The sequence below is a fragment of the Prinia subflava genome, chromosome 4 (genome assembly GCF_021018805.1).
Source record: "Prinia subflava isolate CZ2003 ecotype Zambia chromosome 4, Cam_Psub_1.2, whole genome shotgun sequence".
Classification (NCBI taxonomy): domain Eukaryota; kingdom Metazoa; phylum Chordata; class Aves; order Passeriformes; family Cisticolidae; genus Prinia; species Prinia subflava.
In genome coordinates, this window is record NC_086250.1 from 70,594,915 (window position 1) to 70,610,957 (window position 16,043).

Genomic DNA, 16,043 nt, shown 5'->3' on the forward strand with positions numbered 1-16,043 from the left:
CAGGGCTTGTAGCAAGCCAGGATAGTGGAAGGTGTCCCTGCCCATGGAAGGGTGGGGAACTAACTGGTCCTTAAGGTCTTTTCCAATCCAGAATGTTCTGTGAGTCAATGAGCATTCATTCACTCAAAACTAAACTGAGTGTACTAGACTCTTGTTCTTTCATTTCCACAAGTCCAGGAATAATGAAATGATGAGTTGGTTGTTACAACCAGAAATACACAGAGAAATGTCTTCGATCAAAGTTTGTTTAAACACATTGGTTGAGTCCTGTGCTTGCTTTTGTCTTTGTTAACCTGGCACTGATGACTTAAACTAAGTGGATTTTAGCTAGGATGAGGGAGAAGGCCAAGAAGAAGCAGATGTGGTGGAGGTGGGGCAGATTCCTCCTTTCAGATGAGGCCCAACTGACAGAACAGAGCAGGGCCCAACAGTGGTCACATCATTAGAAGAGGCCATAAACCATCAAAGACCCCCAAGTGTCCCCCAACTCCACAGTGCTGCATGACACGGTGTAAAACCCATCCCAAGGGAAAAGTGGGGCAGTCCAACATAATCCTGAACACACAAAACCTGTTGAACTCTTTGTTGTGCTGGCCCCCAGCCCCAAAGGATCAAGACTGAGGACATCAAAGTTGCAATTCTTGTTACTGGAGCGATGGGCATGTCTTGTATGAGCTGTTGACACCCTGACCCACTTTGTTCATGCCCATTTCCAGAAGAATAACTGATGTCTGATGCTGACACTTGTGTGGGTGTCATAACATCCTCTGATATTGTTTGGACACCTGTTGGACAGGCAAGAATGGTCTGGGCACTGTGACATTACAGCCAGTGGAAATTTCAGTGGGAAGTCAGCTTGTGGTTTCTGTATGAGATGAGCCTTCAGTTCAGCACTGCAGCAAGTGAACTTTATTCTGAACAGCTGTATTTTGTCTGGCTGAGGTAGAGTTCCCAGCCCTTACAGTGCTGTGCTTTGCATTGGAAGGGCGTTGATGACAGATCGGTGTTTTGGCTACTGCCGAGCAGCGCTCTCCCTCTGACATTCCTTCTCCCATCAAAGGGGATGGGAGTGGGGAAGATCCTGGGAGGGGACACAACCAGGCCAGCTGACTCAAATTAGCCAAAGGGATGTTCCATACCATATGACTTCAGCTCAGATATATAAGCTAACGGAGAGAGGAGGAGGGGGGGAATTTGTGAGTTTTCAGTGTTGGCCTTCCAGAGGAATCGTTGTGCGTACTGAGGCCCTGCTTCCCAAGAACTGTCCGAACATCTGATGAACATCTGAACACTGCTGATGTGCAGTAGAGACAGACTTTTGTCTCCTTAGCTCTTACATGTGAAGACACACACCTTCCTGGATTGTGTGCTGTCACAGATGACACGAAAAGAACCACATGAGGACACGCAGGTGTGCAGAGCAGGAAAAAGGGGCGAATTTATTTACAAAACTCAATTTTATACATTTCCTAAGGGGCCTGTGGATTGGAGGATGGAATTCCACCTCTCAAACCACATTGGTCAAGCCAACTGTCAATCAACTTTCTCCTCCCAGCTAGAAATATGTAAACAATGAAAGACAGCAAAACATGGCCATTGTTTACAGTACAAACTGTGAGAAGGTAAAAATTCTGACTCCAATATGAAGAACATTACAGGAGGCTTAGAAAAGTCTTCAAAACCAGGGTGACAGTGTGCGTGTGGAGATTCCCCCTTGGAGTGCAGATGCCTCTGAAGGTCACCTCTCAGGGTTGAGCCAAAGAGATTTTACCATGGTCAAATGGTCATTTGACCATTCATATAGGTGAGTAACATCAATCTCTATTTAACTGTTTTTGCTGGTTTTAATATAACTGCTTTAATATATTTGCTTCAATACTGCTTCATAGTACACAATACCATACTAGTAGTTATAGCTTCCATACTGTGAACTAAATAATTCTGATTAACATATTTTTGCCTTATCATTATCATCCTAGATCATATATGATTATGTAAATATGTATGGTTTGCAATCCTCAAACCTGTAGGACAAGTTGTATAAAGTTTGAATTACATCTCTACAATCCTTTAGACATAAACAGTTGACAAAATCTGGGGCTAAGACTGGATTCAGCTGAACCCCGACAGGTCCCTAAGAAGGAGCTTACCAAGTAAGGGGGTCCTTTCTACAGCTCATGACCCAATAGAAGGTTTCTCTATTAACCTTTGCTTGAAGCTCCCATTCTGCCCACAAAACCACCCTCAAATGACCTCCCAAGATCCCTAAATGCTCATGGTCAAAAGGAACAACAAAAACCAGAAGACATGTAAAATTTCACGAGGTTTTATTAGTAAATTACACAGTTGGCATAGAAATTGTTTTGTTAGTCTCTAAACTACTCTAAAGTACGTGGCAGTGGGTATTCTTTTATTGATAAATTTCCTGAAGACAGGTTTTCTCACTTCCTACTAGAAATTAGATATCATGTAAAGTCTGAGAGAACAGACCTTCCTGGAAAAGACTCAGAGGCCTTTGGGAGTCCTGGGTTGTCTTGTTCTCTTCTACAATCCATTTGTTCCCCTCTGCTCTGTTCTGGTGAGACCCCTGCAGTGCTGCCTCCAGCTCTGGGATCCACAACAGAAGAAGGACACAAAGCTGTTGGAGTGGAGTCCAGAGGAGTCCACAAAGATGCTCCAAGAGCTGGAGCACATCTACTCTGGAGAGAGGGTGAGAGAGCTGAGGGTGAGAGAGCCTGGAGAAAAGAAGGTTCTTGGGAGAACTTGGACCCTTTCCAGTGTCTAAAGGGTTTTAAAAGAGAGAGGGACTTTGGACAAGGGTATGGAGTGCTGGGACAAGAGCGAATGGCTTTAAACTGAAAGCAGGTGTTGGATTAGATGTTAAGAAGAAATTCTTTACTGTCTGGGTGGTGAGGCCCTGGCATAGGTTGTCCAGGGAAGTTGTAGCCGCTCCATCCCTGGCAGTGTCCAAGGCCAGGTTGGACAGGGCTTGAAGCAACCTGGGATAGTGGAAGGTGTCCCTGCCCATGGCAAGGGAGCTGAGACTACATGGATGGTGTTTGAAATTCCTTCCAGCTCAAACCAGTGATTCTATGACATGTGACAAAAGCTCCTGAGCCTGTTCCACCCAAGATGTGAGGCTTATTCCCGGGGACAGTCACTGTCAAACAGGGAAACCTGTCCCCTCCCATAGAGCTCAGTTAAGGTGTCCTCCAGCTCCCCCAGCGTGAGGAGCTCAACCTGGTTCTTGTCATTCTCAGCAATGACCGCCCACGCCTTTATGTAGCTGTTGTCCACCACGCAGCAGGCAGCTGCCCAGAGGTGGCTGGGTTTATTAACCCTGCCCTTGGCGATGTAGTTGTTCCCAGGCACAGCACCCACGATGGCATAGGTGGTTTTACATCCCTGGGTCCTCCTGATCATCGTTTGCTGCTCGTAGTTGTTCCAGGCACCGCCGTTGAGTTTCTCATCCTGGGGCACGATGTTGGTGAGGGTGAAGGTGGCCACCCTGCTGCTGTAGTCATCGTGGTGGCCGTTGGGGTTCAAATGGCCCCGGTTCAAACCCGACAGGTTCTTGTAGTCATGAAGGATAGCCTGGCTCTGGCTGAGTTTCTCTAAGCTGACATTGTATCGATTTAAGAGTGTCCACTCTTTTTCCATAGTTTTGGGAAAAGCTGGGCCAATCAGCTTGACAGGAAAAGAAAAGAAAAAGGTGTTAGTATTGGGGATGGGGAAAATGGAACAGATTTCCCTAGAGCAGAAGTCTCTGAGTGTCAAGATCCTATTTTTCATCTGATCCTGATGTGGTACAATGCCAGATCAGTTGCTTGAGTTCCTACGAGGAACAAGTGCAAATATTTTTTTTTATTTCAGGAATTCATTTCACATTTAGAGGATTATATATGGCTTTCCTTTGGAACACTGCCTATGGGTTTCTTCTGTGGTTCATTTTCACCCAAATCAATCCTGCCACTCTGTCCTTAGCAATGACATGAATTTCCTCTTTTTGTGTCCCTTATTTCCTTGGCCTGTTTTCCTAAAGTTCTGAAGTTTGTCTTGTGGAGTTCTGTCTGTCTGCTGGATCCTTCTGGACCAAGCCTGAGCCAGAGGTGCTCAGGGATCTCTGCCCATGGATGGAGATCCCGCCCTTCTGACTGGACTGGCACTGATGCTCCTCACTTTTCACTGCCTCAAATGTCACTCCAGAAATCCCTCCACAGTTAACCTGACCCTCTCATCTCCAGTGCCTAAGCCTGCTGAGACTTGGTCCCTGGACCATCTCACCCCATTCTGAGTTTTTTTTCACTTCTCTCATGTCACTCCCAAAGCCTCTTTGGCTCTTCACTGGGAGCAGGTAAGCTCTGACAGAGATGCAGAACAGCTCAGGGCAAAGTGGGGATCAGAGCCCAGCTGAACCATTGATTCCTCAAATTTAGCTGCTATTGGATGTATTTTGCCCATCACTTGTTCTCCCACCACAGTAGAGCACAGGGACGGCAATCATTTGTCTTTGTAATATAATGTAAAGTAATTTGATTTATTGTTCCTGTCAGTTCAGTGCTAAAACCTGGACACCTCTGGGATATGACTCATCTCATTCTCCTGCTGATGTGTCAGATGCATCAGAGGAATCATGTGATGAAGGTGTTTGAAGTAAAATGAGGAGAATCCCATCCAGTGAGTCCATTTGCATGCGTGTAGAGGGGTGAGATGAAAAAGAAATGGTTATTTTAATGCTGCTTTTAATGACTGGAGGGTGATGTGCTGTAAGAGAGACACTCACCTGGGGCTCAACCAGCCATGTTCTAGGTCTTTTGCCAGGTCCAGGCTGGTAGATGTAGGCAGAGTAGACAGGAATACGCATCGTCCTGTCATACAGGGTGGCAAAGTAATACTGGTTCTTGTGGCGCTGGCAGATCCAGGCTGGGTTCTGCGGCTCCAGGGCTTCATTTGGGGGGATCTCCTGGAAAAAAAACTGAGGACATGAAGTTTCAAAGGACTTCACCACCTCGCTGTGCCCCAGCCAGAGGCAGCTGGCCAACACCTGCAGCAGCAGCAGCCTCAGCATTGCGGGAGGATTTGAGGTGAAGGGCTCTTGCTTTCCTGGAAGGCAAATGCAGAGGAGGGGACTATGAGAGACCAAGGAGGGGATAACTTCTGTCCTCCTGGATATGGAAAAATCATCAGCGCTATAGGGGTGTGCAGGGAATTACTGGGGATGAAAGGATAACAGTAGAGAAGTTGCACGGGAAAATACAGGGGAAAATGCTCCTCCCTGGATGAAACACAGTCAGCATACCTGGCCTCCCACACACAAGGAGGAATAAACCTAAGGTGGACATAAATAGCAGGTGGAGTGGAGTGGAGAGGAAACACCATGGCCAGGCTCTGTCAAAACCCTTGCAGAGTAGACACCTCAGTGGTATTTTCTAGCTGATAATCTGCATGGCAACTGAAAATCATGGGAGATAAATGAAGATGTCCTGCTGTTGAATCAACAACCATGGCAAAATTCCTCTCCTTGGACTGACACACATCCCCATCCCCAGGTTACTGCAGGTACTTCATTGAGATATCCACCCCCAAGGCATGAGAACCCTCACTGAGAAAGACATGACTGCATGCAAACACCACCTAAACATAAAGAAATTGTATAAAAGTGAATTAAAAATGGAGAGAAGTGATTGAAGACTCCATGGTAACTTCTGGGATCAGTTGGTGGGCTGAACCTGCCTTCTCTCCCTTTGGGATGCCTATTGGGTAAGAATCCTGCTTTCTTCATGCTGAATGATTACCTCAAGCCCGCTTTTATTAAACTTTCTTAGTATGTTGTTCTGAATTAGTATCCTGCTTTGAATATCTTTTTGCAGTCAGATACTTTCACTGGCAAGCCTCAAACCTTAACCTGACACAGTTTTATTAATAAGTGTTATTCTGTAAACAGTTAAAGCCAATCCTTCAGGAGCTGGCAGTGGGTAAAGGTGTGGAGACCCAGGAGGGGTTTCTCTGCTTGGCGTGTGACCCTGAACAAATCAGTCAAACCCTCCACCCCAGAGAACTGCTCAGTGAAGGGTCTCCACAACAGGACACCGACAGACTGATAAGGCAGAAGGGGTTTGGCTTTCATGTGGTACTGACAGACTGAACACTGAAACTGAAAGGTTTGGGCAAATCTCCCTTTTTCACACAAGAGGATGAAATCTAAAATAGGTTTTAGGTGCCCAGAGGAGGCAATGGTGGGGGCATAGTCTGTCAGAGGGGTGTTCCAAACCCACCCAATGCTCAAACAGCTCTCATGGCAAAGTTATCATGGAACTGAGGTATGGCTCTGGGACAAGGTCACCTTTTCCAACCTACCTCAGCTTTTGCACTGGCACTGGAGAAAAAATCCTGCAACAAAACAGGGCCTGGAAGGCCCCTACTTCCAAACATGATCTCATAAAATCACAGAAGATGCTGAGTTTGAATGGATCCATCAGGACCATTGAGTCCAACTTCTGGCTCTGCCCAGGACAGCCCCAGAAATCCAACCATGTGCCTGACAGTATTGTACAAACACAGCTTGTACTCAGGCAGGTGTGGTGATGTGACCACTTCCCTGGGGAGCCTCTCATGGCTCAACCACCCTTATGGGTGAAAAACCTCTTCCTGATATCCAGCTTAAATTTTCCCTGACTCAGTTTCACGCTGTTCTCACTCCCTCCTGCTCTGAGCACCTTGCCACAGCAGACACCTGCAGCTGGGCAGGGACTCTGCTCAGCCCCCTGCAGTGCTGAGCTGGGCTTTAATCTCATGGGGCATTGGGCAGGGAAGGAACAGCACTGCTGCACTTGCTACACATCTCTGGCCCTATCCAGGTTCACACAGACAAGCAGCTTTTCTAGTCAGACCCAATACTGAACCTCAAATGATCTTCTTGGGGTCCTGCCTCTCAGCTGGCATTGGGATATTAAGCTACATATACCCTTGGCTGTGACACAAGACATCTGTCCTTTTTCTCTTTAGTAACCCCGGATCAGGAACACTGTGACCAGTAAGCTGGAAACTAAGAACAGGAACAACAAGTGGGGAGTTTTTACAGTACTGGACAGAGCATGCCCGTAGCTGCCTCAAATCAAGCAGAGAAGTTCCTGAAAAGTCCTTTTGCATGACCCTCTCCATGCTTAAAATATATTTAACTAACTTAATATCAAACTTAATATTAGATATATAGGAACCAACCTACCGTGGAAAAGAGGGCACAGGACTCTGCTTGCAGCCCCAGTGACAGAGGACTCTCAGATGTCTCTGCTGAAGTCTCAGAGTGGCTGTTTTTATATGATCTCTAAGGAGGCAGAGTTGTTAAATTTCCCAAAGAGAGTTTAGAGTGAGTTTGTCCAGGAGTTCAGCCACCTGTGTTTGTCAGAGGCCTCTTGCAAGGTCATGGGGTGGAGTTTTGGTGCTCACCCCTCCTTCTTATTCAACAGTTTGATGTTAATTTTCCAGGTGACTTGGCTTGAAATTCTTTCCCAAATCATTCCCTCTGTCCTTGCCCTCCTTTACAGAAAGCGTTTAAGAGCTGCAAAATTCAGTGCATTCACAAACTCTCCTTGCTCCTTGGACAGCAGATATTGGAACTCAGCAACTCCAGCCTAGGCTTTGTCTATATATATTTATTCCAAAGCTCAGGAAAGACTTGAAATATTGGAGTAAATGGTGAGAAAGGAGCAAGAGCTTACCTTGAAGCAGAGTCTCAGAACAGGCAGCCGAAGAGTTCCTTTCTTCTTCTCCCTGGAGAAACACTTGGCTGATCCCTCAGGAGTGCCAGCGCAATGTATACCCGGTCGTCAATCTGGCCATTGTGATAAACAGGGAATTTCACTGCAAAGAAAGGCTTTCTGTCATTATTCAAGGAGATCTGTTTGCTCCTGCCCTGAAGTGGGGTGACAGTTGCTATTTGCAATTTCCTCAGGATTTCTCCCAGGTTCTTGTAGCATCATGTGTCAGGGGAAAATAACTGGGTCTGGTGACTGCTCTGTTTATTTCCTCATTCCCCACGAATGGGGACCTACACATGTTTCTGTTCCTGGCAGAACACCTCTTGTGGCGTTTGACTGACTGGCTTGTCTCTGAGTATACCCAGATATTCACAGTCTGCTCTTCTGTAGCCTCTCAGAACAAAATTAGTATGGTCAGACTGCATATTTTCCCTTGCCTAATTGCAAAGGCTTTGTTAAGAGCCCTTATTCATGCAAAGCCTGCTGCTGAGAAGGCTCTGGGAGACCTTGGAGCCCATTTCAGTACCTGAGAGGGGTTCACATGGAGAGAAACTTTTGAGAAGGGTTTGGAGTGACAGGACAACAGGGAGCAGCTTCAAACTGACAGACGGCAGGGCTAGATTAGATGTTAGGATTAGATTTTAGTCTCGAGAAGAGCAGGCTCAGGGCACTCTGCAGTTACCTCAAAGGAGGTTGTAATGCGGCTGAAGTTGGTCTCTTCTACCATGTTAGTAGTGAGAGGAGTAGAGAAAAAGGATTTAAAATGAACAGGGGAAATTCAGATTAGATATTAGAAAAAGCTCTTTCAACTGCCACATGGTCAGGCAATGGAAAAGGTTTCCCAGAGAGGTGTTGGAGTCACCATCCCTTGAGGTGTTTCAGAGGCATCTGGATTCAGGACTGGGTGATAGGGATTAGTGTTTTAAGGTTTACAGTGGTAGTGCTGGGAGGGTGGTGTGACAGGATGACCTTGGAGGTCTATTCCAACCTTGGATTCTGTCATTCAGTGATTCTATGGAACTGATTCCTTTCTTTTTTGGCTTCCCAAGTATTTCACAAGCTTACTGTGGAGGGCAGGGCATTTCTGGGTACTGTCAGGGGTAAAGGTTCCCATAACAGCCCAAGGAGCTGATGGAGGTGGGATTCGTGGGGTTGGTCAATCACCCATAGTTCCATAGTTTCCCTGGAAAGCAGGGGCAGTGGGGCATGAGATGAGCAGGGGTGAGGATGAGTGTGGTCTCAAGCCCCAGCAGGTGTGAAGAGGTGGGTGAGCAAATCAGAGGGAGCCCCTTGAGGTACATCAGAGGTGTCTGCAGAGGATCCTCAGCCCAAAATAGCACTGATGTTCTGGGAACTGTGGCATTTTTGGTAGTAGAAATTTCAGCAAGAGGCAACGTGTGGTTTATACATGAAGTGACCCTGCAAACCAGCACTGCAGCAAATAATTTTTATTGTGAACTAGTCCGGAACTAAATGATTTGTCCTATGCTGATCTTTTGATTATAACATTGAATACACTCAATATATTGAATATATTAAACACATTTCCCCAAATCAGTTCCCTGTAATTTTAAAGAAAAGCTTCAGAAGCAGGGTGGAGAATTAAGGTATTCAAGCAGTGCATCACAGAAATTTATCTTTGGCTGCTCAAAACTTCCTCTCTATCCAGTGCCTCATCCTGCCTGTTGATATACAGGTGCTGCTCCCAAGGTGCAATTTCAAAAGCAAGCAAACAAAAGCATCGCTGAATCACATAATCACTGAATTGTTGAGTGTGGGAGGGATCACTCAAAATCTTCTAGTCCATACCCCGGGTCAAAGAGGGTCATCTAGAGCTGGTTGTCCAGAATCTTGTCCTTGCACCTGGAGTGCTGCATCCAGCTCTGGGGCCCACAACATGAGAAGGACAAAATTATATTGGAGTGGAGTCCAGTGGAGGCCAAGGTGTGGAACACCTCTGCTCTGGAGACAGGCTGAGCCAGCTGAGGGTGTTCAACCTTGACAAGAAAAGGCTGTGTGGAGAAGTTGGATCCCCTTCCACTAGCTAGAAGTTCACCAAGAGATCTGGAGAGGGACTTTGGACAAGGGCATGGAGTGACAGGACAAGAGGGAATGTTTTCACACTGACAAAGGGCAGGGTTAGATGAGATGTTAGGGAGAAATTCTATACAGAGGGGGTGGTGAGGCCATGTCATGGGGTGAGCAGAGAAGCTGTGACTGTTCCATGTCTGGAAGTGTTCAAGACCAGGTTGGATGGGGTTTGGAGCAACCAGGTGTAGTGAAAGCTGTCACTGCACAGGGAAGGGGATGGAACAAGATGATCTTTAAAGTCCCATAAAACACAACCCATTCTGTGATTCTGTGATTCTGGAATTCTGTGATTCTGGGATTCTGTGATTCTGGGATTCTATGACATGAGGGAAAAGCTCTCAAGCCTTTTCCACCCAGGATATGAGGTTTGTTAGCGGGGACAATCACTGTGGAACAGAGAGACATTTCCCTTCCTATAGAGGGTGGTCAACCTGGCCTCCAGCTGTGCCAGGGTGAGGTTCTGGACCTGATTCTTGTTGTTTTCAGCAATGACAGCCCAAGTCTTCCTGATGGTGTTGGTCTGGCAGCAGGCAGCTGACCAGAGGTGGCTGGGTACATTAACCCTCTTATTGGAGATGTACTTGTTCCCAGGCACAGCACCCACAATGACATAGGTGGTTGTACAGCCCTGGGTTAGCTGGGCCATCATTTGGTTCTCGTAGTCTTTCCAGGCACCCTTGTTGAGCGTGCTGTTCTGGGGCACTATGTTGGTGAGGGTGAAGGTAGCCCACTTGTTGTTGTTACCACTTCGGTGGCTACTGGGGCTCAAGTGACCACGGTCTAAACCCTGGAGTTTCTTGTAGTCTTGGTTGATAGCCTGACTCTGGCCAATTTGCTGTGGAGTGACTTTGTATCGATTTGCAATGGATATCTCTGTATCCATATCCTTGGAAAAAGATGGGTTGATCAGCTTGACAGGGTAAGAAGAGGAAAAGGTGTCAGTACTGAGGATGCATGTAATGAAACAGATTACCCTGGACCAGATGGCTCTGATGGTGAAAATTCCATTTTTTGTAATCTCAATGTATGAAAATTTATGAATCTGAGAAAAATTATACGCATGCCCCTCCCACATGAATGAGAAGAGAAAGAGAAAGCAGCTCAGAATCTGACTGCAGCCTGTGCTGGGAGGCCTTTTCCCCCAAGGGTTTGTCTCTGAGCCATTTCACCCCCTTCTGAGTTTCTCATCACTTGTCTCACACCATTCACAGAGCCTGTTTGACTCTTCACTGGGAGCAGATAAGCTCAGGGATGACAAAACAGCTCAGGGCAAAGTGGGGATCAGATCCAGCAGCACTGTTGGTCCCTCAAGTGGAGCCTCTCTTGGATGCCTTTTCCCCATCACTTGGTCTCCCACCACAGCAGGCACAGGGAGGGGAATCATTTGACTTTGTCATGTGATGCAAAGAGATCTGACTTGCTGTTCCTGTCAGGTCAAGGCAGGAAATTGGGCACCTTTGGGATATAATTCTGCTGACATCTCAGATGCATCAAAGGAACCATCTGATCATGTGGTGCAGGTGTTAGAAGTTGAATGAGAAAATTCCCATCCAGTGTGTCCATTTATGTGTTTGTGTGTAGTGAGGTTGTAAGAAATAGAAAAGTTGGGTTAAATGCTGCAGTTATCTTCTTATGATTGAAGGGGGATGTGCTGTGAGAGAGACACTCACCTGGGGCTCAACAAACCATGACGTAGATCTGTTGCCAGGTCCAGGACTGTAGATGTAAGCAGAGTACACTGGAATACGCATCGTCCTGTCATACAGGGTTGCAAAGTGATATTGGTTCTTGTAGCGCTGGCAGATCCAGGCTGGGTTCTGTGGCTCCAGAGCATTACCTGGGGTAGTATTCCCATAGAAAAACTTGAGACAGCTTGCAAAGGACGTCACCACCTCGCTGTGCCCCAGCCAGAGGCAGCTGGCCAACACCTGCAGCAGCAGCAGCTTCAGCATCGTGGGAGGATTTCAGGGAAGGGCTCTTGCTCCCCTGGAAGGCAAATGCAGAGGGACACTCAGCTTGGAGACAGCTGGTCATGGCCTGGAGCCTTTTTGTGCAGGGGGACAGAGCTGGCAGAGGAGGGGATCATGAGAGACCAGGAAAGGAGACATTTCTATCCTCTAGGATATGGAAAAATCATGAAGGCAGTAAGGGTGAAACCTAAAAGAGGGGTTAGGTGGCCAGAGGAGGCAGCAGAGGGAGAACTCAGCCCAAGTGTAGAAGGAGCCAAAGCTATAACCAGTGTCCTCAGCTCTCAAAGCAACTGAGCTTGCAACTGAGGCACAGCCCTGGGATAAGGTCACATTTTCCCACCTCCCTCCTGCTCTGAGCACCTTCCCACAGCAGACACCTGCAGCTGGGCAGGGACTCTGTCAGCCCCCTGCAGTGCTGACTGGGCTTTAATCTCATGGGGCATTGGCAGGGAAAGAACAGCACTGGTGCACTTCCTACACATCTCTGGCTCCATCCAGGTTTACACAGACATGCAGCCCTTCCAGTCAGACCCAATATTGAACCCCAAATGATCCACTTGGGGCCCTGCTTCTCAGCTGACATTGGGCAATGTCCTGCTGCTCACCTTGCATTTCCACAATATCCAACCCCAGGGTCTGAACTTGCAGACACACGGAGAGAGAAAATGAAAGGGCCAAGCAGATGGTAGCAGCAAGCATGAGGGATTACACCTCTATCTTATCAGCACAGTGGCTGCTGCAATGCAAGCACTGAGGGGCACCTCTTCCAGACATTCCTTGGGGTTCCTGCTGAAGCCCACCCTTAGCTTGGATGACTGATTTTCCTGTACAGTCAAAGGCACAGTTGCAGGAATTTCTTGGACGGCCAACTGTCCTATTTTGACTTTCTCAGTGCTGCTGTGATTCTCAGCAGTCAGTGAGATCATTCCTTTATGAGAAAAGTGCTGAAGAGCTCCCTGGGATTGCTGGCAACCAAGCAAGGGCTTTGTCTCCTTTCAGAGGCAGCACAGGTTGGGGATAACAGGGATGCTTCCATTTGCATTGCCAGACACTCAGTGGAATGATTTCATATCATCAGCATTTGGAATTAAGGCAGCCAGGACAGGCAGTTGAAAGGGTTCCTGGGAGAGAAAGCTGCCACAGCCTCTAAAGCACAAAGCCCACCCTTGGCTGGGAAGGGTCTGAGCTGAGGACTGCTGAAGGCTTGACAAGTCACCTTGTACATTTGCTCTTTTATTTATCTCCCTGACCCTCATCTCTCCATTTCCATTGGATTCAGGATGTTCAGCTGCACACAGCCCTGCTCTGACCCAACATTTGTGGTCCTTTTTCTCTTTTTTAGCCCTGGATCAGGAAGGTGGTGACCAATGAGCTGGAAACTGAGAACTGGAACCACAAGTTGGGACTTTTTACAGCACTGGGAAGAGCATGCCCATAGCTGCCAAATCAAGCACAGGAGTGTCTGAAAAGTCCTTCTGCATGACTCACTCCATGAGATTAAACTGTATCTAAATGAATATCTAACTTAATAGATATATAGAAAACCCCTACCGTTGGTAAGAGCAGCACAGGATTCTGCTCACAGCTCCAAAGTGGCAGAGGACTCTCAAATGCCTCAGCTGCAGTCTCAGACTGTCTGGGTTTATATGCTCTCCAGAAAGAGACATTTAATAGATTTCCCAAGCAGAGATTAGAGTTCAGACTGCATTTCTATTTTTCTAGAGGTTTTTTGCAAGGTCATGGCTGGTGTTTTGGTAGCCAATAATTTCTTGCTTCCTTCTTATTCAATGTTTTGATGTTAATTTTCAGGTGAGCTGGCTTGACTTTCTTTGCCAAATCATTCCTTCTGTCCTTGTCATCCTGACTGACAGAAAATACTCAAGTGCTGCAAAACTCAGTGCATGCATAAGCTCTGATTGCTCCTTGGAGCTCAGCAACTCCAGCCTAGGCTTTGTCTGTATAATTTTACTCCAAAGCTCAGGAAGGACTTTGAATATTGGAGACAATGGGGAGGAAGGAGCAAGAGCTTACCTTGCAGCAGAGTCTCAGAACTGAGAGCTGAACCGTTCCTTCTGTCTTCTCCCTGGAGAAAGGACTGGTGGAATCCTCAGGAGTGCCACTGCAATATATACCCAGACAAAAATTTGCCTCGTCTTAAAAACAGGGAATTACATAGAAAAGAGAAGTCTTCTATTTTTATTCAGGGGCTTTATTCACACCCATCCTGAAATATGTTGACCATTGTTTATTTCCACAGAATGTCTCAAATTTGCTGACTTGCAGCATGGTATGTCAGCATCAGTTAAATATATTCCCAGTCATAAATTTGCCCTTTCTTATAAACAGGGAATTACATAGAAAAGAGAAGTTTTCTTTTTTTTTTTTTATTTAGAGGAGTTCATTCATACACACCCTGAAATGGGCTGACAGTTGTTTTTCATGATTTCCTCAGAATTTCTCCCAAATTTGCTGACCTGCAGCGTGATATGTCAGCATCAGTTAACAGGGTCTGGTGACTTCCTTGATCATTTCATCAATCCCACCAGCTGCAGCTGCTGCTGCTCCAGCACCTGCACATGTTTCTGTTCCCAACAGAACAGCTCTGGTGACATTAGATGGACTGGCCTGTCTCTGAGGCCACTCACATATTCACAGGCTGCTCTTCTGCAGCCTCACATTACATCCTTCCTATGGCCAGGCTGCAAATGCTCTCTTGCCTGATTGCCATGGCTTTGGAACAGCTTCATCCCAGCAGGCTGGGAAGGAGAAGGCTCTGGGGATACCTCAGAGCTCCTGCCAGTACCTGAGGAGTCTGCAGGAGAGCTGGAGAGAGAGACTGTGGACAAGGGCATGGAGTTGATCGGTGTGCTGGGTTCAGAGTTAATTTTCCTGACAGTGGCAGGTCTGGGGCTGTGTTTGGACTTGTGCTGAACACAGAGTTGATAACACAGAGATGTTCTTGTTATTGCTGAGCAGAGCTTACACGGAGCCAAGGCCTTCTCTGCTTTTTGTACTGCCAGGCTGGCAAGGAGGCTGGGGGTACTTGGGAGGTTGGGAGGAGACAAAACCAGGATAGGTGACCCCAACTGACCAGAGAGATATTCCAGAGCATGTGAATTTGTGCTGAGTATATAAAGTGAGGGGAAGAAGGAGGAGGGAGGGGACATTTGGAGTGGTGGGTTTTGTCTTCCCGTGTAACTGTTAGGGGGGTTGGGGCCCTGCTGCCCGGGAGGTGGCTGAACACCTTTCTCTCCATGGGAAATGGTGAAAGAATTCCTTGTGCTTTGCTTGTGTGCAGAGCTTTTGCTTTCCCTGTTAAGATGTCTTTACCTCCACCCACAAGTTTTCCAGCTTTTTCCCTTCCACTTCTCTCCCTGATCGCCATGGTTGGGGAGTGAGGGAGGGGCTGCGTGGGGCATGGCTGCAGGCTGGGGTTAAACCACGACATTAGGACGAGGTGAAATGGCTTGAAGTGGAAGGAGTGTAGGTTCAGATTGGATATTAGGAAGGAATTTGTCACTGTGGGGGTGCTGGAGCCCCAGCCCAGGTTGCCCACAAAATGAGACTGCCCCATCCCTGGGAAGCGTCCAAGGCCAGGATGGGCAGGGCTTGGAGCAAGCCAGGATAGTGGAAGGTGTCCCTGCCCATGGAAGGGTGGGGAACTAGCTGGTCCTTAAGATCTTTTCCAACCCAGAATGTTCTGTGAATCAATGAGCATTCATTCACTCAAAACTAAACTGAGTGAACTAGACTCTTGTTCTTTCATTTCCACAAGTCCAGGAATAACAGAATGATGAGTTGGTTGTTACAACCAGAAATACACAGAGAAATGTGTTCGGTCAAAGTTTGTTTAAACACATTGGTTGAGTCCTGTGCTTGCTTTTGTCTTGGTTAGCCTGGCACTGATGACTTAAACTAAGTGGATTTTAGCTAGGATGAGGGAGAAGGCCAAGAAGAAGCAGATGTGGTGGAGGTGGGGCAGATTCCTCCTTTCGGATGAGGCCCAGCTGACAGAACAGAGCAGGGCCCAACAGTGGTCACATCATTAGAAGAGGTCATAAACCATCAAAGACCCCCAAGTGTCCCCCAACTCCACAGTGCTGCATGACACGGTGTAAAACTCATCCCAAGGGAAAAGTGGGGCAGTCCAACATAATCCTGAACACACAAAACCTGTTGAACTCTTTGTTGTGCTGCCCCCCAGCCCCAAAGGATCAAGACTGAG

At 47.2% G+C, this 16,043-nt stretch overlaps 2 protein-coding genes across 2 annotated transcripts; both read right to left on the reverse strand.

Annotated features, from left to right (window-relative positions):
- Window positions 1-2,247: 2,247 nt before the first annotated feature.
- Window positions 2,248-7,955, reverse strand: LOC134549412 (endonuclease domain-containing 1 protein-like). The gene is made up of 3 exons (XM_063394958.1): window positions 7,719-7,955; window positions 4,784-5,103; window positions 2,248-3,687 (listed from the first exon to the last, which is right to left on the reverse strand). Exons 2-3 carry the CDS (start codon window positions 5,066-5,068, stop codon window positions 3,142-3,144), a joined length of 831 nt encoding a protein of 276 aa, XP_063251028.1. The 5' UTR covers window positions 5,069-5,103; window positions 7,719-7,955; the 3' UTR covers window positions 2,248-3,141.
- Window positions 7,956-9,171: 1,216 nt separating this feature from the next.
- On the reverse strand, window positions 9,172-13,999 carry LOC134549413 (endonuclease domain-containing 1 protein-like). The gene is made up of 3 exons (XM_063394959.1): window positions 13,850-13,999; window positions 11,519-11,834; window positions 9,172-10,758 (listed from the first exon to the last, which is right to left on the reverse strand). Exons 2-3 carry the CDS (start codon window positions 11,798-11,800, stop codon window positions 10,219-10,221), a joined length of 822 nt encoding a protein of 273 aa, XP_063251029.1. The 5' UTR covers window positions 11,801-11,834; window positions 13,850-13,999; the 3' UTR covers window positions 9,172-10,218.
- Window positions 14,000-16,043: the final 2,044 nt, after the last annotated feature.